This window comes from Colletotrichum scovillei, assembly GCF_011075155.1.
Source record: "Colletotrichum scovillei strain TJNH1 chromosome Unknown Contig00002, whole genome shotgun sequence".
NCBI classification, from domain to species: domain Eukaryota; kingdom Fungi; phylum Ascomycota; class Sordariomycetes; order Glomerellales; family Glomerellaceae; genus Colletotrichum; species Colletotrichum scovillei.
In genome coordinates, this window is record NW_023336260.1 from 3,101,239 (window position 1) to 3,121,642 (window position 20,404).

Below are 20,404 nucleotides of genomic sequence, written 5' to 3' on the forward strand. Positions count from 1 at the left end.
GCTACTCATTTCTACCAGCCTTGAGACAACAATCCACAACGACCAAACAACCACATCCCATACCACAGAATCAAACAACACCACACCAACAACCTCACCTCTTCCCCCCAAACTGCCTCTCCACCTCCCTCGCAAACTCCCCAATCGTATCAAACCGCCACTCAAACCCAACATCCCCCTTCGTCTCCTCCCAATCCCCTCCCACCCCCTCCCCATCCTTGACATCGCCCCCTCTCGAGATCCAAACGCTCCTCAACCCGAACTTCTTCGCGGGGACGTGGTCGGCAGTCAAACTCCGCGCCACGTGCAACAGGCCCTCTCCCCCTTCATCATCCCACTTCACACCAAAGTCCTCCTTCACATGCTCGAACAAATAGGAAAAGTTGCCGTCGGCGGGTTTGTAGCTGCCTATCTGTTCTGCTGTATACACCGCGTCAAACTCCACGGGCGAAAAGTGTTTTAGGGTGTGAGAGATGTTGGATGCGTCAATGTTGGAGAGGATGATTAGTTTGTAATGCCTCTTTAAGATTTCCAGCCCGGGAATGGTATCCTCAAAGGGGACCCATGTCCCCGGGAGCGAGCCAAAGGCCGTGGCTTCTTCTTCTGTGACATCTACGCCGAGTTCTGCTGCGAGGGTGCGGAAGGAGGAAGAGAGGTTGAGGTCGTAGCGCAGGGTCGGGGAGGAGGATTGCAGGGCTGCCGAGAGGGTGTCGAAGCGTTTTGTGAGGGATGCTTCCGTGGGAGGTGCGTCGCCGGCGGAGGTGGAGGAGGGAGGAGGAGGAAGACGGGAGATAATGGGTTCGAGACCGGCGCGGAGACCGGATTCCCAGTCGATTAGGGTGCCGTAGCAGTCGAAGGAGAGGGCTTTGAATTTCGTGAGGTCTGGGTAGGTGGACATGTTGGGAAGAGATGGGCGAGCTGAAGTGAGGTGGGATGGTGTATAGCAGAGTGTGTATATATCTTGGGCGAGTGAAGAGGAGGAAAATTCCTGGGTTGGGAATAAGTTCTTTCAATGACACTGAAATCTAGAAGATGGAGTTTTGAGGAAAGGTCTCAACATCCAAGATGGAAACAAAAGAGAGAGAAACAAGAAGAGGGAGGTTTGGCAAATTATCAGCGTTTTATACCGGTTCTCAGGAAACACGGAGGTGGTGTAGTGTAGTTCCTCCCCAGCACCTCATCCTCAAGGGCGCGGATGACGAGCGGGGAGATCGCCACCTCTCAGCACACCAGCACATCACTACCCTTCCCCAAAGACCATCATATCCGACGGTCTACCCATCCATTCCCCTTTAGGCTATACGAATAAAAACTTCATAAGCTCGCAAGTATAGTCAACGGTAAAAGTCAAATGGTAGCAAAAACCGTAGAATTAAAAAACGTCCTCAAAGAAGTGTGTCATGGGTATCAACAATACCAGTAAGCCTGCCTTACACGCCATAATCCTACCCAATCGAATGTAAACCCTCAAAACCCCGTAATCGCCATTTGTACAGTTCAATCAATCGCATACTCTGATAATCCCATCACCAACAACCACTTAATTCAACCGCGGACTCTTCCTCCTAGGCCCCAAGCTCGACGAAAAGGACGAAGGGGGCAGATTCTCCCGCCCCTCGATAGGAAGCAAGCTAGCATGCTTGCGACCCTTGACCACGGGCCTCGTCGAGGTCCGCTTGCTAAACAGCAGCGGCGCCGTATTCTCGTTGATGGACATGATGCTCGCCGCCGGGTCGAAGCCGTGGTTACCGGTCGTGTTGGGGTTCACTTCGCGAAGGCTCATGTTAAAGGGGGGCATCTCCGAAATCATGCTAAGGGCCGACATACGAGTCGACGTGCGCGCCGGCGGCGGTGACCGGGACGTGTCGTTTTCCGTGTCCGAGAAGACCATGGCCTCGGGCGCGGGCTTGGTGGGCGTCGCGGAATCGCTGAGCTCGGCGAGGAGGGCCTCGTGCGCTTCGGTCCGGGGCAGGTCGGTCGGGTACCGGTACTGGACCTTCATGGGCGTCTCTCCTGTCGGGCGGTACTCCTGGATGGTTGTTGTTTCAATGTCCTCGCGGAGCGCGGTCAATGGCTTCGACAATTGCTGGGTCAACGGGTCCAGACCTTGCTGCATCTCCTCGGTTTCGGTCTCCATCTCCTCGCCGAGGTCCTTGACGCGGTCAAATGTGGTCTTGAAGTGGCTCGAGATGTTGCCGAACGACTTCTCTACAGTAGATGACAGGCCCTGCATGGACTCGTTGTGGCGTTCGTGGTGCGAGGCGTTCTCGGAACGAGCGCGAGTGACAAAGTCGTCCAACGCTTCCATTTGAACATCCAGATCCTTCAGTTGCTCGTCCACAACACGAACAGTCTCGGCGTGAACCGACTTCGTGGTTGCCTGGATGGCCGTGCTGTGTTCCTCGGCGACCTTGTCGTTGGTTAGCATCGTACCCAGCAATTCATGGAGTCTGTTCACTTACAGTCCAGTCATCCTTCAACTTCTTCTTCATAGCGTCACGAGACTTGGCCACATCAACAAGGAAGTGGCTCTCCTTGGTATCCCACGCGCTCATATCCTCAGAATACTGGGTCACGGTGTCTTGCAGCGTCACGTTCGTGGCCAAGACCTTCTTCTGCAGCTGCGCAGTCTTCTCGGCAAGGCGCGTCTCTTGAGTTGTCGCCTGAGCATTAATCAGAGATGCAATCTGCGTCAACAAATTCTGTCGGTCCAGTGCCGCTTGCTTTCTCTCCTCGTCCAACACTCGCTGCATCTGGGCCGAGGTGGTCTCGTTCTCCTCGATAACGTTATTGGTTGCGCTCTCGAGTTGCTGTCTGAGTTTGTCGGATTCACTTCGCTGTTCCGTGATGTGCTTCACGAGTTCCTCAAACATGCTCTTGAACTCCTTGCCCAGAGAACTGTACGAAGTGTGCAACTGCAGACATATTAGTTCTCAAGACCGACCAAAAGTACCCGTACTGTCTTACCTGGCTGTGGAAGGTGTCGAGCTCGCTGAGGACATCTGCAGCAATACGCTCCGCAGCACCAGCAATGGCATGGAGGCTCTCTCCGACCTGCTGCTTGACGGTGTCGCGCACGACCTTGATCTCCTCGAGAACGTCGTCCATCTCATCCTTGGACTTTTCGTTCTGTTCCAAAAGCTGCTTCCTCGATTCCGCAAAGGAGTCGAGCTGCTCGTCGAGAAACTGCTGGGTAGAAGACAGCTTTCCCAACTCTTCACTGACGAAAGCGTTCATGCGTTCAGAGATCCCCGAGATATTTTCCCGCTGCTTCTCCTGGAAACTCAGTACACGCTGCTCCACCAAATTCGTCACCTCAGACACTTCGGCTTGTGCTGTGCCCCAAGCGCTTCGGTTGATGGATTGGAGCTCCGACTTTCTCTTGTTCTTCGCTCTGAGACCATCCACATCGTGGACCGTCTTCTGCAGGGTCGCAATGAGCTCCCCGCCAACTTCGGCCAGCTTCTCCTCGGTTTCCTGGTGAGCCTTGCGAAGGTGAGTCTCCTCGGCGAGGCTCCTTCTTGTGGCCTGGAGCACGACCTCAGTCTGTTCGAGAACTTCCTGGGTCTCATCGAGCTCGGCCTTGGTGCCTTCGTGGTCCTTCCGCAGCCCCATGAAGCTAGATGTCAGAGCGAAGAGCTCCTGCACCTTGTTCTTCAGGTTGCCCTCGAGAGTTTCCATCTTGGCTGCCTGCTCCTCCATAACAATGCGTCGCGATTCGCTCTGAGCCGTCATCTCCTCGTAGCTCTCGTTGGAAAGGTAAACACCGTTGCGCTGTCTCGTTGTAATCAGCTCGCTCTTGAGCCTTTCAATCTCGGTCGCAAAGTCCCTGAGAAGCATCCTCTTGTTGATCATTGCGTTCATCTGCGGCTTGTTGCGGATATTCTTGGCTCGGAATGCATAGTCTAGTGTTGAGATCGTCTCCTCGAGGTTGCTCTTTGCCGGCGAAATAGTGGCAATGATACATGTCTTCGTCTGTCCACCCAAGGAGTCTTGCAAAAGTCTGGTGAGCTTCGACTCTCTGTAGGGGATATGCTGGCCCTTGTCGACCAACGCGTTGATGACTCGGCCGAGTGTCAAAAGGCTCTTGTTGATCAAGCCCGCCTCAGCAGCCCGCTTGTTCTCCGCCCCGGATCGTTGAATGTTTTCACTACCGGCCAAATCGACGAGGTTGAGCTTGCCGGCGCTAACGTAGTCGTCACTTCCATCCTCGCCCTTCTTGCGGACGTAGGCGGTGACAGTAAAGACCGTGTGACTTCGGGAACTGAGATCGTTGCACTTTGTCGCCGCGACCTGACGCTTCAAGCTTCCATCCTGAAGAACCTTGATACCCTCGCCGGCGTTTCTGATATGTCTCTCCTCCATACCCTGCACCACTGTCGTCGCGTGTCTCCTCGATGTGTCGTCAAAAATCTTCAGTTTCGGGCCGTCTTCGACAGCGATCAAGTCGCGTAATTCTTCGTTGTAGAGTTCGATGAAGGAGCACTTGACGCAGCTCTCGGTATCGTCCACCTCGAGTTTGTTGAACAGCGCGTGGAGCGCTCGGGGGATGATGCCGGCATTGTCAGAAAGGAGGCCGAGAGTTTCTGTCATGTCACCTGACATGGTGTATGTCTTGCCCGTACCGGTCTGGCCGTAGGCGAAGATTGTGCAGTTGAAGCCAGCGAGCATCTACATAATGTTAGCCAAGTCTCATTAGCCAGATCACATCCAAAACGCACCTCATCCAGAATGGGCTTGACGGTATCATCAAAGACCATAGTCTGGTCAGCCGCCGCAGAAAAGACGCGATCAAAGTTATACGTCTTGTTGCTCAGCGCATTCGGGCCGAGCTTCAGCTCGACATTCTTGCCCTTTGCGCCGTCGGCCTGGACGACGACGGCGCTGTTCTCCTTGACCTCGCGGTCGTTGCGGCCTCTGCACCGGACGACGACGTTGATGTTGGTCTCCTGGCCCGGCGTGTCAAAGTCGTACTCGCGCTCCTTACGCTTCGTCGCGTTGGTGGCGACCGAGGCGACGGATTCGGCGGGCGAGGCGGGACGTTGGGTCTGGGAAGGGCCATGCTGGTATCGCAAGTTCGAGGTCCGCGTTCCCGGTCGCACGCTCGAGCGAGCCGCGGCGCCGGTGCGCAGGTTCGACGAGGCCGTCCTCGTCAGCTCCCGTCTGGAGCTCATGATTTGGGTGCTAGTATTTCTTTTTTTCGAGTGGTGGATGGTGGATGTAGTAGGATAAGTGGTTGAATGAGTATACAATTCAAAATCACAATCAACAACTCGCCGGGGAAAAGCAGGTGTCGTTTCGTGTTGAATGGTGTGAAAGTCGGAGCCGTCAAAAAGTGGTGGCAGTCGTCGGGATGTCGTGTTGACAATTGCAAGGGTTAGTAAATAGAAGATGCGCGCCAAGTGGGGGCAAGCTCTGTGGTTGGTCTGCGGAGTCTGCCGTCACCCGGGCAACCGCCACACTAGCTCATCTACCCACACCGTTGTTTCCTACCCATCCTCACCGGTGTTTTGGTCCCCTTTCTCACCGCTCACCGACTCCGGGGCACTCACCGAGACACATTGGGACTGAGACAAATGCCGTGCCTAACCAAGTACTCTACGTTATCTGTATTACCAAAAAACCAATCTCTGGCTTCCATCTGCATCATCGCAAGATCTTCGTAGTATGTATGTATCATTATGTATATAAAGACTTTCCCTCACGGAAATGATAATATCACATACCCTACCCTCCTTCCCTGCAGGCGGAGGGAGAAGAAGCCCAGCCCTCGAACGTCGTCCATCCCGCGATGTAAAGGGGAGGACAAAGGAAAGAAAAAGAGTCGCTAAAAATATCGCACTCAATTGGACAGAAGTCGAACTGAAAAAATCCCCGTCTTCCCCATGCTCTCTCTCTCTCTCTTTCCCCCTCTCTTCACCATTCCCTCCCCTCTTCCGGGTATCATTACTTCTCTCCTCTGCTCCTCTCTCTTCTCTACCTTTTCCTCTCTCCCTCCCCGTTACTAGATTCGAAGACACGCCATCTCTGCGCAAAAAACAACAGCCCAATGTGACTCCAAGAAAACTTCGCTCCGTCGGCTATGCATAGTAATGACAGTGCTTATGATGATGAGCGGGTTACCAAAAGAAACCACACAGAAGAAAGAAAATAACCCGCAACTTTCAACTCTTTGCCGCAAATAAGGGCCGGGGAGTTGGATCGAAAAGAAGGATCCATGAGTAGAACCAGACAAAAGCGCCCTGGCTCACAACCACAACAACCACCTGACAGCCCCCACAGCCCCTTGCCCGACACCCCAAAACACCCTGAGGATCATGACGACAAACCAGACATACCACATAAACCCGACAAGCACCCACTCGACAGCAAGCCACATGGCGCGACGGACCCAGCGGAACCTACGTCTGCGCCGCCGCAGCATGGCCTCGATCACATCGAGCGTATGCTTAATCTTGAGCCGCTGGCCCAGCGTGAGATCGCGGCTCGTCTCGTCCGCCTCGTCGGCCGCCGCGCGTGTCATGGCGGAGAGGTCCGTCGCCACCCGCCTGCGGACGTCCTCCACGCGGCGGTGCAGGGCCGGGACGGTGTCGGCGACAAAATGGTCCGCCGTCTTTTGCCAGTCTTGGCCGGCGCACTGGATGGATTTGCCGAGGGTCTTGGCGGCAAACTGGTACAGCTCCGTCTGCGGTACGGCCTTGTTGCGTATACTGGCAGGGTCGGGGCTGAGCTCCGCGATCGTGGGCCAGAAAACGTTTGCGACCTGAAGGTCATTCTGAGACGGTGTTTGTCGGGCTGCAAACGCGAGATGAGGCTCGTTGGCGCGGCGAGTAATTTCCATGGCCTTGATACCAGAGCTCAAGACTAGAGCACGTAATCGGGCGACTTCACGCTTCGACATGGGCGCTCGGTCAGGTGCGGGACTGTGGTCAGAGATGGACCAGTGTCGACTGCGGTTTGGGGAAGATCCCGGACGGCCATCGGGAGGGAATGAGGGCGGAACGGCGATGATGTTGTTCAGCCGCTTGTCCGCCTCCTTCAAACCAGCACTGTGACTGCCCGAGAGTGGCTCGCCCTCCGAGACATCTGATAAACGCTTTGTCGACCCGGGTGACGAGGTTGGACTTGCGCTCAGGATATCGATGCGCGGCGGCTTCAGCCTGTCAAACCGAGGCGACTTACGACTTGCTGACGGCGGTGACGTGTCGGGAAGTTTCGCCGGCTCGCTCTCAATGTGCCTCAGCTTCTCGTGGGAAGACTCAAAGGCAGGCATGATGTCAAGGTAATTCTTGCCGTTCTGCTGGCGCATACCCTGACTTCTAATCGAAGCCGTCCTTGAGAGCGGCGTTTCTCCTCTTTTCCTGCCTCTCTGCTCGGTGTCTGATTCATCCGTTGTGGTGCCCTCGGCTTCGGACGGGCCATCGCCAGTCTCTGACTCCTTACGCCAGATCAAATCACCAAGCTTCGACACGCCACCACGTATAACATTGTCGATACGAGCCCCTTTGAATAACCCTCGCATCCCCGGATCGTCACTGCGCAGCTTGGTGCTGGCAGTGCTGCGATGAGACTTGTGGCTTTCGCCCGTTGGGCGTTGGACAACCTTGCGAGACGGGCTTCTAGAAGAGCCCCTTCTATCCATAGACTTTCGATCACCCGATGATTCAGGCGATACTTCAAATGGCGTCTTGGGCGCGTTGGCCAGATCCTCCGCACTGGATCTCTCTTCCGAAATGCGCGAGCCTCTTTCCTTGCTTCGCTCGCGGAATATCTGTTTGACCTTGGAAAACGGGTTTCGAGTAGGGGAGTTCGCCCGGCTTGACCCAGGTGAAAGATCTCCGCCGAGCGCGGGGATGAAGGGATCTCCACGAATGGCGCCGTCTGGAGAGTTGGGGAGAGACGAGTCGACTTCGAACGAGCTTCTCCTCGCAGGGACTGGGATCTCCAGACTTGACCTTCCCATGCCGCGTTGAAGGTGCAACGGAGTGAAGCGAGGCTTTTCCTTACTCTTCCTCTCATCAGACTCGCTCGCCTCCACGATAGACGCCTTCCGACTGTGTTGTCGTGACTGTGGATGTGACGTGACCCCAGCATTTCGCTCCGGTGTGACGTAACCCGATCCGTCCGGCTTCTTGGGGCCGTTTTCACGCGCCTCCTTGGCAATCATTTCAAGCATCTGCTTCTCCAAGATGTCTTGGTGACTGCTGGTGAGCGTGCCTGCTCGATTCCTCCTCTCCTTCCTGAGCTTCCCTTCGTTCTCGCTCTCAGACAGATCGGAAACTGAGTTTTTGCCGTTCTTCCAGTCGTAGTGACTATGCACTGAGTTGCTGTGCCGGTGGTGGTGATGGTGATGATGATGTCCGGTAAGATCGTGCAGCTTCTGGCGGGCACGTTCTCGAGCGCTCGCTGTAGAATGTTCCGTGTCCGACTTGGCAAGCCCCGGGTTGCTGGATTTCGGATCGATCATGGCCCCTATTCCTTCGTATTCCTTACGCCCTGGTGTCTGTCCAGATTCGCTGCCATACTCTTCATTCTGCCTAGACAAAGGTCTATGCAATTCGACGTTCTGTGGGAAGATTCGGCGCCAGTGACGATCTTCAATTAGCTGTTTGTGGTGATCTTGCTCCAGCCAGTACACATCGGCGAGTAGGTCCGCTGCGTCGATGGTCCAGTCCAGCCTTGGTCTTCTCGGCTTGTTAGCGCTGGTGGTGGCCTGAAGAGCGTTTTGCTGGTCTGACACGTCTGCATCCGTGAAAGGCGGCAGCGTACAGCCATCCGTACTGGTCTGGCCCGTCGCAGCCCATTTGGCCACCTCATCAACCCAGTCGGCGACTTTGATAAAGTCTCCAAAACCCTGGGCCTCGCCATCGATCGCCTTGCGCTCCCGAGCTCGCACCTTCCTGTTGCGGATGTATTGTAACGGGTTGTAGGGACGCCCCAGCCGCACGCTGCCATCGGCACTACCGTAGGTGGGAATCCTCGCAACTCCTCCAGAGGACGTGGGCGGACTAGCGGTTGTCGGGCGGCTCTGATTGTGCGACTGTATGGGTGGGACCAGCTCCAGCAGGCGCCTGTACTGGGCCATCAGCTCCAGGTGCTCCTTTGCCTTTTGTACTCGTGCCAGGGTCGACGCGGTAAAGTGATTCCGAAAGGTGCCTTCCCGGCTCATGTCGAACGTCGCCTGCAGCGGGCTGCTAAGCATTCCCGTCGAGGGTAATCGCGGAGTAAGTGCCTTTTCAGGCCCCGGGGACCTCGTCCTCGACATTCTCCTCTGCTGTTGCAAGTGGTTTTTGAGGTTCGCGCCCGTCGTTCCGTCTGGAAGCTGTGCCAGCGTCGGCACAGCCTGAGGCGGCGCGATCCTTCGCGACACCTGCCGTCGAGATTCGCTCAAGTTAAGAGCCATGTTCACGATCTGCGCCGAGTCGATATCAAGTGGGGCATTCGCAGGCGGCGCGAAACTCGTCCCCGACAACGGTCTACTGCCGCTGGGCGCATCCCGTTTCCTGACCGTCAGTTTATTCGTAGATTGCGGCGGTGACGAATCGCCATTTCGCCTTGGCGGGCTCTCGAGCCCAGCGAGTCCATAGCCGGCATCGCGACCAGCGCTGGATCCAGACCTGTCCGATGCCCTTCCCGAATCTTTCGTTCTCCGGCTGGGCGGTATGTTGCGCGTTACGTGCCGTAGTCGGGGTGCCTCTTCTCCGGAATCGTCATCGTTACGAAAGGCATCCTGTAGCAAGAAGGCTCCGTTAGAGCGATGCCTAGGAGCTCTCTGCTGCTGCTGCTTCCTCGCGTCGGCCCTTCCCCCATGGTATCCATTTGTATGTTCAGCATCTCTCGGGCTCGATCCAAGTGGGCGGCGCGCACCGTTGCTGGACTCGTCGGGCGATGGCAAAAGTGTCGTGTCGTTGAGGAGGCTGCCTGTGGCACTCGACTCGCCCGTCTCGTAGCTACCCCTGCTGCTGCCCCTATCGCCAGGCATGGAGTGTGGGCTCAGCTTCCTCGTGAGAATGGCACGCTGCTGGGCGGCATCTTTCTCCGTCATGGCGGCGGAGATGCTCGCATGGCCGGCCAAGCTGTGTTCTACGTTGTCACCAGCCCGTTGGTCGGTTTCGACGCCGTTCGGTCGTCGTCGTTGTCGTCAAGCTTAGCTCTTGCTCTCGTCCGTCCGGTGTTCGGATAGTGGGCGGGCGATGGAAAGTGTCGGTTGGGTAAAAAACGATGAGGGGGGAACTTTTAGGGGTTCGCGACTCCCATGGTACTCTTGGTTGGATGCAAGGGGGTGGATGGCCGGGTTCAAGACGAGTCAAAAAAAGAGCCAAGTAACGGAACACCCCATGTGAAGGGACGAAAAGGTGACGAAGATTTTGGAAATGTTGGCGCTGATTCGTCCGAGCCGAAACAGGGCATTGACATGTGCCAGCTGAGCATAAGTTGGCGTCGATCTCTCGCTGCCCAGGATCGTGGCAGTCCAACGTTCGACCGTACAGTATCCGTCGCAGCAGCAGGTTTGTAGGAGCGCCAGTAGCAGCGGCAGCGACAGCGGCAGGAGTGAAGCAAAGCGGCGAGCACACGGACAAACACGGCCCAGGGTTCCTAGCCAGCTCTAGTGCTCCTTCCAACTCAACGCCTACGAATACAAAGTACTCTTTCACCCATTACGCAGCCAAAAAAGCCTGGCAGAAGCAAGTACCTTACTCCGTACCTCCCCCATAGCTCTGCCGTGGCGTTGCAGCCGACCACGCTAAGATTTGCTCCACCCAGTGACCCCACACATGCAGAAGAAAGGCTCCACCCGATTCGGCAATCGCCGGAGCGGAACATCCTACAGACCCGGACGAGCAGCGAATTTTGTCCAATCGTAAGGTGAGAGTCAGTTGGAGGCGGAGAGGTACCGTCTGACCAACGGCACGACAAACAAAGAAGTCCTTTGTCTCGCATGTTTTATTCTCCCAACGTCGCTCAAGGACATCAAGCCTCCAATTTCCAGCTGAAGCCACGGAAACTACACGGGAAAACAGTACGGCTTTGATATTGAGTGGTTGTTGAGCGCGCTAAGCCGGCAGGTAAATGGATCCCCCGGCCCCTCGATCCGCGCTAAGGTTTCCCGGATCAGACCGCCCATTGCATCTGGAAGGGTCTCCCTGCTTCAAGCATATGTTCGACAACTCTCAACCACGTGGCCTACATACCCCATATTGCTTTGTAGACGAAGACTCCAGACGTATGTACTTGACTGAAATCACCATACAGGGTACCTTATAGCGTTGAGGTTGTTGAAGCTGCTTCTCCAGTTCGGTACTGTAGTACACAAACATAAGCTTAAACTTGGCCCCGAAGTCGCCCGTATTGCCCTTGCCAAGAGTCTGGGCAGCGATCTGGTATCGTATCGTGCAGCTTTTCCTAGATTCAAAGTCCGAGCACATTCAAGACATTCGTCTGCGCCAATGAATCCGGGAACAAAAAGCACATGATACAACTTGACCTGGCTAGACATCATGTAGTTCAGATATCACCCGCTCTCCCTAACTGGTCATCCACCTATCCATGGGCCAAGAATCGTGTATATCAGATACGTCAGTCCGCAAGAACAAGCGCGACTTCTATAACCAGACCAGAAGAAAATAACCCAAAAGCAAAGTAGCAAAAATGCCAAAAAAGCTCGGCCCCCTATAACAGGGAAAGCCTACGAAATATCCGAGGAGACTCTTACCAGCCTCAGGTGTAACGATGCAAGGATTTTTACAAGTAAACAAACACGGGACTCGAACCCGGGACCTATGTGCGCGGGGCTATTCGAACGCAGATGCGCCGACATTCCCCGCTACGACACAGGCCTCGGTGATAGTACCGAACAAAATTGTTTCCTATAGACCTACTGTGGCAGTGGCGGTGGGCGGTGTGTGGGTGAGGATGGGTGGTTGGTGATGGTTGGGATGAAAGGGGTGCCTTGGTAGCTGCCTTGGCGGGAAGGAGCTTGACGAATACGTTTGCTTGAATCCTTACGCCCCTCCTCTCCCCTTCTGTTGTTGATGACTCGCAAAACGTCCTACACTTGTATTCTTCGGGGACGTGGCATCATTCTCATTTTCATACTCTACATAATCAACATCAATTACACAGTCTGATACATCAAAGCAGCGTAGAGGGGACAGATTATTATAGCTCTAGGGAACATCAGGGGAACTCGAGTTAGGTATTTTGTGCGCTCCTAACAAGGGCCTATTACCAGCATCGCCCCCTTCCTTCCCATTCTTCCAAGCTTCCGTCCCACTCCTTCAGTGTCCAAATTCATACAAAGAATCCAACGCAGAGCCCATCCCGTATACCTAGCGGGCCCGAACGGGGGCAAAAAATTCACCAACAACAAAAGATGGGCGCAGACAGTCTCTCGCAATCAGGGTGACCTGGGGTATCGGGGTATCTCACCCTAACCAACTTAAGCGTGAACAGGGGACTTGTACTCGGAGAAGAAACGCTCGTGGATGCGGCCCATGTACTCGACTAGGGCGGGCTTCTCGCGAATGAGAGCGGCGTGGACGGGGTTGCTGTGTCGCATTATGTTAGCTCTTTGTCTCTCCTACCCTTCCACTTCCGTGCGAGTACTTACACAGTGGTGCCGAGGACGGTAGCGAGGTTGCCGTAGACGATGAAGTCAGCCTCGGACGGACGCTGTCCGCCCAGGATCCAGAAGGGCTCTCGGGACTCCCGCGAATCGAGACTCAGCTTCGACAGCGAGGTCTCGCAGAAGCCGTTCAGGGACATGATAACGTCGGTGGCGAAGGCCTTGACCTCTTCGTCAGAGTAGCGACCAACACCCTGGAACCACAGCTGCGAGTTGACATAGCCGCGAGCCGCCTGCGTCGAGATCTGCTTGGCGCCCCAAACAAAGTGGGAGAAGGGACCATCGTGCCACATCATCTCGTACTGGCCGCGCCATCTCTCGTACAACTATGTTGAGCGTTAGCGTATGCTCCTGTATCCGTTCACTATCATGTTTTGGGTTCTCCTTACAATGAGGAAGTAAGCGCGGTCCTCCAGCATAGCTCGGATGCAGGCATCCTTGGCCTGGTCGGAGGGAGAGAGCTCCTTGTTGAGATCCTGGAGCTTGCCGGTCTGCACAAGACGCTTGATGATAAACTGGGACTCGCCGACAAGCTCGTCCGAGTCCGCAAGCTTGACGTAGGGCACACGGTACTTGGGTGCCTGGAAGATATTGGCAGCGCGGTCTACGTGCTGAATACCGGCATGGCGCAGGCGAAGACGCAGTTGAATCGAAAAGGGCGTGTAACCATACTGGCCGGTAGGGCGATCGAAGCTGTAGATGATCAGGTCGTGTCCAACTCCCTTCTCCACTGCGGCCTCGTCCTCGGCAGCTTCTCTAAGCTTGCGCGGGAGGTAGCGCTTGAGAGCCAAAGCATTCTGCTTGGTGTTCTGGGCTCCTGCCGGTGCGGTCTTCTTTGCCATGATGCGAACGAGGGGGGGTATATGGGTATCTTTGGGGGTATCTCTGGGTATTCAATGAATAACTAAATGTTCTATGCTACCGCAGACCACAGGAGGCTTCTAGCTGTATTATTTATTGTTTTTAATACAGCTTCGGAGGTGTTCGACACGGTCGGCCAGCTCGGAGCTGCTGGAGCTTTACAACATGGTAGGTGCTGGTCGCAATGCAATGGAAGCCCTTGGCTCCCGAAACATGGCCCGAGTCAGACCGTCAAGTAAAGCGAGGACAAAGCTGAAAAGTCCCAAGTCTGTCTTGCATGAATGCAAAATCAGATGGATTATTGCAAGTGGATGGGAGAGAAGCCTCGCAAAGTGATAGTCTGATATCAGCCACGTCATAGCTGTTCCATGTTGAGTTGGTGGACAAGCCTAAGAACGAGGCTAAAAAAGGGATGCGAAGTGGTGGTGTCTGAATATGCATGTGGATTTGAGCATAACCCCAACTTGTTCGTAGGGATATCGTGGCCATTCTGTAGCCTCGTCTTCCCGGCCAATTTTGGAGCTCCGTGGCCGTTGCAATTCCTGCCCGCTCAATCGCCAAACCACCTGACCCCAGGTTTATGCCCAACTCAAACCTAAAACACAGTCACCGTGTTAACATGATCGTTCTTGAGTACCTCAAACACGAGGCCGGGGAATCCAAATAGAGTAGTGGTTGAATCGTCGCTGCCATCAAATCTCTTGGCGCCACTGTCCTCCCAACCTCCAAGAAATTCGCAGCTGCTGCCGGGGCTGTCACCCCACCCCCTATTGAGCACCATGCCTCTTTGGGGGGCTCTGAAGTCGCCTTCAGGGTACGCGCTGTTCCACCGTTCGTTCAGTCTCTCTTTGATCTCGGTGAACTTGGTCTCTGAGTTTGCCGCCGCACCGGGAGAGCCATCGTCAAGATAGCTAACTTCCCAACGGCAGCGACGGTGTCTGTTGAACTCATATGATCCAGGTACGTTACCATGGAGGACTAGTTTTGTAGCAACCAGTCGATCAGGAGACTCCGACTTGATGGGTTTTCCTGGCGGCACTTGAGACTCGTGTTGCGAAGGCGGTGGTCTTGATGGGGGCGAGGGGGTAGACACCAATACATCAAATCCTAAGTAGAAGTAATTGTAGAAACATTCGCCAGAAACGTTTCCGGCGATGTCTTCTTCGATGGCTTCATCGTTGGAATCGTCTGAGCCAGTGTTGGCAGATGATTGGTCAGTGTCAGTGAGATCGTCTGGCCGACTCAGGTCAGCGCCGTTTGACCGAGCTCTGCTATGGCTCGCCGTCCGAAGCTTGTGTATTGTCATCCTCTGGTCGTTCTTCCGATAAGTAGCGTTCGGGGGGCCGAGCTCAGCGATCAACTCCTGTGGGCTCGTCTCTCCAAGGATAATCCAAATGGACGAGTTAGTCCACTTGCGGAACAACTGGAGCTTCCCACCACCATGGATCTTGACCAGCGAGATTTCGTCGGGAACGACATCCTTCCCCCTTGGAAGAACGGGAACCGTTTTGACACTCGGGAGAACTTCTGTCCAAAGGCTCTCTCGAGCTTGGGCCCACGAGTCTCCGCTGAAGACAGCCATGGATGTGGGCACCTGGCTTGTCGCAGCAGAGAGGAGCGACACCACATCCTTATTGGGGGAGTATGCGGACTCGGCCAGTCGGAAGGTAAAGGCAACGCCAGGGTAGGACAGTATGTAGTTACCCAGGTTATCGGAGGAATCGGGTGTAGGGGGTATGTACTCTCCACCGTAGGTTGGTCCGAGCAAGCGATGGTAGATTTGTCGGAAGGTTGGGCCGGAGGTAGATTCTCCGGGAACTGGAGACGATGGCGGTCCCTGCGCGTTGGCGGGTTTGACGAGATCACGGTCCTTAAACGTGACATGATTCTTCGTGAAGTCGACAATCTCTATCAGGCGCAGACGCTGTTCCGGACCGTCGAATCGTAGCCTTATGCCGTTGGCAGGGAGGCTGAGGGTTACGGGCTGTTGGACGGGTTGCTCGCGGGAGTAGGCAAGGTCGAGTTGTGGAAAGCGTTGCGGTTCGGCCTTCAGTCGCGTCAAGACATCATGCAAGGACGCTCCAAGAACTAAGCGACAAGCAATAGAGTTAGCGTCCGAGTGTGTACTGCAGCAGGCAGAGTTCATGCAAACCGAGAAATCCCAGAGCTCGTCCTGGGTGAAGTTGCGCAGTGAAGAGCGACATGATGAGCAATCGGATCGGGGCTCAGCGCGGGGTCCGCCAAGTGTTCAGGGCGGTATTGTTGCAGGAACTGCGTTGGGTTCTAGAATGGATATGGTGGCATGAGATGTGGCTACTGGTGGTTTTGGTAATGTCTTGCGCAGAGGAGATATGTATGAGTGAAGGAGAGTGCTCCGAGAGCCAGCAGTAGAGACGGCGCAAGTTGTTCTCCAGTCGTTGTTCACGGGTCCGCCAGAGGGGTTCATGTGATGCTGCAGCAGTGACAACGGACTAGCGGGGCGTGGGGTCGGAATGAGACGTCACTCGCTTATGAGAGGTACAAGGTACGAGATAGCACCGTTCGAGCAAATCAGAGTCGTTGAAGGCAGGTGCAGCAGATCCACCGGGCATGCAGGGGCCATGAGCTCTTATCTAATCGGACAGCAAGCTCCAACAGAACACCCCAGTCAGGACGCAGTAGGGAAGTTGCAGACCTGAACCAGTGGAGAATGGGGAAGCTGCTGGGCACGACTGAGCTTCCTTCCGCCGCAAGCACGACAAGTCACGATCCAGGTACCAGTGTAACTCAGATTTCGGATATACTTGGAAGGCAACATTGAAGAAAGTGCTTGCCAAGAAGGAGATTTTCAGCCCGTGTCAAAGTATCTTTTTGCCCCCGGTAACTAACTACACGTATATCTTCGAACTATTGGCAGGCGCGGGGAAGACAACCAGCGTAGCATCAGCATCAACATCATCTCAAGAATGTGCCAACGCAGCCTCTTGGCTCGTCGGAGAATCGCCTCTTCCATCTGTTTGCAAGGTTTCTGCAACATTATGGACTTCTTCTGTATACGAACGCCAGCCACCAGAAGCCAATAGACAGAGCTTGTCAGAGATCAGGACACGTTAGAGCCACCGGACATACCTCCGGAAAGTCTCACTAGTCCCCTCTCACGAGGCTTCCGGCTTCTCCACCGGCTGCCTTACTGTTTCCGCATGGAAACCATCCCGCCTCTGCAACAAGTGTGCTTGCGACGGCTAGCAAGATGCTTCATTCGGTAGATTTCGCTTTCTCTCGCCTGAAGTTGAGCACGGAGAAGCCCTCAAGGCCTGATGCCCACAGACCGTCGTTCGACGAACTCTCACTGTTTCACCTATTCTGATTAGTTCAATATACTTCTCTACAAGGATCGGCCACAGTATCGCAGATTTCTCACGCCATTCAATCAACCCCCTGGCCAGTCCTCCCACCACTACGGCTCGCTCGGAATTGGCATCGACTTATGGAGAACTGTGTGTACGCCCCTCAGTAATCAATAGTGAGCCTGAACTGGATCACAGGCCGTTTCGTCCGCCTTTCACCACGTTATTACATCAACCTGATACTTAGAGCCTTAGCGTTGCTGCCACAGTCTCAAGCATTGTCTTGGCGCACTCTTTATATCCAATAATCAAGGGTAACCTAATGTGTTGCAAAGACACATAAAGTACATCAACAGAAGCGCGGAGCATCAATGTTCAAAAAACCGCCTCATGTCTACCTCTCACTAGTATCATGCCACGATGGTCGGCTTGCCGCGGGACTCGTACCTCGTCTTCGGATTCGCCCTGCCTTTTGATTGACTTTGCTGCGTCTCTCGGAAAATACATGGAGAGCGGTTCTCGATCGGCGCAGCGGGGGTTACTACTCTTCAGTTATCAGAACTAGAGTCCAGTGAAGCCTCACAAGCCCCGGAACTCACGACCTTCTTGTCTGGTTATGTCTAGGCATACACTTATTCATCTACAAGAGCAGCTGTAGCAGCTAACCCTTAGCAAGCTTGTCGATACCTCTACTCCCAACAGACCGACACGGGATCAAAGTCTCACAAATCCTTGACGACCAAGATGGTGGAGTCGACAGCTGGATGTGACTGGAATCCAATCTGCAGAAGTAAGTAGACGACCGAGGGTGAGCAAGCGACCTTCCACGGGCCCGACTAGTCCCATCAAGCACTAGCATGGTCATCGCACCTAAACCGTGCTTCTTCGATGGAATTAATGGGATCAGTATCCACGATGAACCTGAGCCTTGTCGCTCGGTCTCGTCGCAATTGTCGTTGTTAGAGTGCTTCTTTGCGTCTTCTGGACTACAATACTTCAGGCGATATTCGTCAAGACTTGCAAGTATCACGGCGTCCCCGGTCCGGGGTATCTTGCATTTCTTGAGGTCCGCAATCTACTGCGCTAGGTAAGATCATGCCGCCAAGTAGGAAAAAGCAATCGAAACGTCTGTGAGCTTCTCTCTGGTCGTTCTCCCTAGACAGATATTTCCATTAACTCCGTTAGAGCAGGTCGACAACTTTTACGGCATAGGTGCCGGTTCCACAATCTCCGCTGGACTCGACTCTTCAAGAATACGCGGGATTACCCTTCAATGTCACTATGATTCGGTTTTATTCTTCAACTTGAAGTACGACGATGGATCTTGCAGATCGATGCCGGCGTCAGCGGACAGTTTCAAGACGACAAGTGGGCCGACCGTGCGATCACGCACAGATTATGGCCTCAGAAGTCGCATGCACTATTCACTTACCTTCCACTCTCTGGGCCACTGAGATCGAATCCCATTGCATAGCTCAACATCGAATTCGCATTCATGCCCAACGTAGGCGCTTCAATGCCCAACAGTATCAGCGCTTGTATGCGGCAGGCACAGCTTAGCCGGATCTCAGATACCCAGAGCTTAACATGTCGGCACAATAGGGGTCAACGACGTCAACGCCGTGGAATGAAAGAGTATGGCCAATCTCTACATCCGAAAGCAATGTCCGGCGTAGCAAGTTGAGCACCTACAAGGGATCGCGTCCTCGTTGAAGAAAGCAGGCCGCTAGGACCGGCTTCCGCCTAAGCTTGCCTCGACCCAGTCTCATCCGCGAAAAGCTCGCCTCACTCTTTTTGCCAAGACGTGTCAAAGTTTGATCTGATATCTGAGAGCAACTGCCGTCGGCGACAGGGTCCACCTCATGCAGTAGTGCAACGATGCTCTGCAACGTGAGTCGGCCACGCCGTCTCCATGAACGGCGTGTCGACTTTGAGCCCTTGGATTTACATAGACGACATACCCTGGCTTGGTTATGGCAAGCAAACTAATATGTGTTGGTGGACGTTTGATGTTCGCGAACACCAACGGCAAGCGTAACATACGTACACTTGATTTTTGACGTAGAATGTAGATATTGCTAGTGGGTAATAAGTACTAGCATAAGTATCACCGCCTTGAGTCTAGACCTAACAACTTCATCATGTAGAAGAACACGAGGACTATGAAAGGGGTTGGAGGCACTTCAATCGTAGCTTTCGTTTTACCGTCTGAATCCCGCAAAGCCTCGATAGCCAGTTCATCCTTTGCATGCTGGCTTTTGTGCTGTTGACCGTGGTCGTGGTTGGCCCATGGATTCGTTGTGTTAGTTGCCGGTCTTCTCCTAAACGGAGAACTATTCAATATTCTCAAAGCGGCTCCTTCTTCTCTCTCGTTGTGAAAAGAGTCTTCTGACAAAACAGTTGAACCTGATAAGTCGTCCTGCAGTCTTGCGGAGGGCGTTTCGTCCTTGCTGTTCGGCGGAAACCTCTCCGTCATTTCTCTTGGGGCTTCTTGTTCGTTTTCCTGTTCCATCTCCTCTCGTAGGCCCATGGCGAACACCTCGATATCTCTCTTGTAGTTTGATACCAAGGAAAGATCGATGTCCATGATAATCGGCTTAGAGCGAAAGTTGTAAAGGCTGCGTCCGATGTCTTGGTACCTCTTTTTCAGCCTGCCTTCGACTTTGACGTGCATGCTGGCAGCTTTACCAGTATGGTTAAAAGCGAAGGCTGTATGAAATTTGGGCGGGTGACGCGGGCCATTGGATTGTGTCCCTTCCAATTGCCATTCAAGGTATGTACCTTCGGGCGAGGATCGTGTATACCCCTTGAACCACCAGTAGTCCGTCTTCGTTCCGGATTCCTTCCGCTTCCATCCGAGACCACCCAGCCCAGCAATGCCACCGGCATCTACAGTGGGCATCAAACTTGTTTCTTCTTCGTAGGTAGTAACATGCTTCTCCCCAGCAAGGGAATGCGGCGCAAAGTAGTTCGTCATCTGAACTTGAGAGTTGTTGCTCGGCGTGATGTGTAGCCGTCTTCCGAAGTGTTTTCTATGCAAGCGCGTGTCCAGTATTGATTCGTGAAGAGTGATTGTGATTGTAGCGCTCCGAAGTCTATGGCCGGAGGGCTGAACAATGGTGAGGTCGACATAGACTATTCCTGCGGGCAACCCATTAGACCCTAGGATTCCCCAGCGAGCTTTTGTCCACCGGGTTGAACATTCGACACTAACTTTGCCGATTTTTCCAACTCCAATGTGGGACGACTTCAAAGTGAAGGGGTTGGTTTCATCGTTGAATCGATATTGGTCTGTTGGCCCGAAGCGAGTCTTTCGATTGATTGTGGCTAGATTGTTTTTCGCAGTGACTAGATCATCCATCGTGGGCAGCGAGAGAATTATGGGTTGTTGAGCTTCTCAGTGTTTCTACTTGTTCTGAGAGATGTTACGAGTGCGCGACACTCCAAGGCGACGAGAGACCTTTTTGGTTGGAACCGCCCAGGGTCATATGGCGGATAGCGCAGTATAAACCTTGGTTAGGGCCACGTTGACCTGCATATCTCTTGCTTTCTCCGTGACAATGTTGCGGTATGCCTTGCGGTTCTGATTGGA

General features: G+C 54.1%; 6 protein-coding genes across 6 annotated transcripts; all 6 read right to left on the reverse strand.

The window, feature by feature from the left end:
* Nucleotides 1-94: 94 nt before the first annotated feature.
* Nucleotides 95-1,051, reverse strand: HER10_EVM0008993 (haloacid dehalogenase, type II; the record flags this gene model as incomplete). The annotated part of the gene is made up of 1 exon (XM_035478498.1): nt 95-1,051. The coding sequence occupies exon 1, from the start codon at nt 896-898 to the stop codon at nt 95-97; it is 804 nt and encodes a 267-aa protein (XP_035337500.1). The 5' UTR covers nt 899-1,051.
* A 376-nt stretch (nt 1,052-1,427) lies between these two features.
* HER10_EVM0006539 (kinesin motor domain-containing protein) lies at nt 1,428-5,322 on the reverse strand. The gene is made up of 4 exons (XM_035476122.1): nt 4,722-5,322; nt 2,968-4,671; nt 2,463-2,915; nt 1,428-2,410 (listed from the first exon to the last, which is right to left on the reverse strand). The coding sequence occupies exons 1-4, from the start codon at nt 5,172-5,174 to the stop codon at nt 1,541-1,543; spliced, it is 3,480 nt and encodes a 1,159-aa protein (XP_035337292.1). The 5' UTR covers nt 5,175-5,322; the 3' UTR covers nt 1,428-1,540.
* A 275-nt stretch (nt 5,323-5,597) lies between these two features.
* HER10_EVM0006813 (uncharacterized protein) lies at nt 5,598-10,500 on the reverse strand. The gene has a single exon (XM_035476388.1). It carries the CDS (start codon nt 10,043-10,045, stop codon nt 6,248-6,250), a length of 3,798 nt encoding a protein of 1,265 aa, XP_035337310.1. The 5' UTR covers nt 10,046-10,500; the 3' UTR covers nt 5,598-6,247.
* A 1,939-nt stretch (nt 10,501-12,439) lies between these two features.
* On the reverse strand, nt 12,440-13,467 carry HER10_EVM0007577 (uncharacterized protein; the record flags this gene model as incomplete). Its single annotated transcript, XM_035477130.1, has 3 exons — nt 12,440-12,548; nt 12,611-12,951; nt 13,015-13,467. The coding sequence occupies 3 exons, from the start codon at nt 13,465-13,467 to the stop codon at nt 12,440-12,442; spliced, it is 903 nt and encodes a 300-aa protein (XP_035337376.1).
* Nucleotides 13,468-14,081: 614 nt separating this feature from the next.
* HER10_EVM0008789 (uncharacterized protein) lies at nt 14,082-15,690 on the reverse strand (the record flags this gene model as incomplete). Its single annotated transcript, XM_035478298.1, has 2 exons — nt 14,082-15,574; nt 15,639-15,690. The coding sequence occupies 2 exons, from the start codon at nt 15,688-15,690 to the stop codon at nt 14,082-14,084; spliced, it is 1,545 nt and encodes a 514-aa protein (XP_035337476.1).
* Nucleotides 15,691-18,979: 3,289 nt separating this feature from the next.
* Nucleotides 18,980-20,355, reverse strand: HER10_EVM0011576 (uncharacterized protein; the record flags this gene model as incomplete). Its single annotated transcript, XM_035481004.1, has 1 exon — nt 18,980-20,355. A coding segment is annotated over exon 1 (1,194 nt), but the record flags the coding sequence as incomplete, so codon positions are not given.
* Between the last annotated feature and the right edge of the window lie 49 nt (nt 20,356-20,404).

Bases quoted from the DNA above. Each gene is read 5' to 3' on its own strand.
- HER10_EVM0006539 (XM_035476122.1), bottom strand. From the start codon at position 5,174: ATGAGCTCCAGACGGGAGCTGACGAGGACGGCCTCGTCGAACCTGCGC. The intron at 4,672-4,721 runs GTGCGTTTTGGA...AACATTATGTAG, and splicing joins TCAAGCCCATTCTGGATGAG to ATGCTCGCTGGCTTCAACTG. The intron at 2,916-2,967 runs GTAAGACAGTAC...ATATGTCTGCAG, and splicing joins TCGACACCTTCCACAGCCAG to TTGCACACTTCGTACAGTTC.
- HER10_EVM0006813 (XM_035476388.1), bottom strand. From the start codon at position 10,045: ATGACGGAGAAAGATGCCGCCCAGCAGCGTGCCATTCTCACGAGGAAG.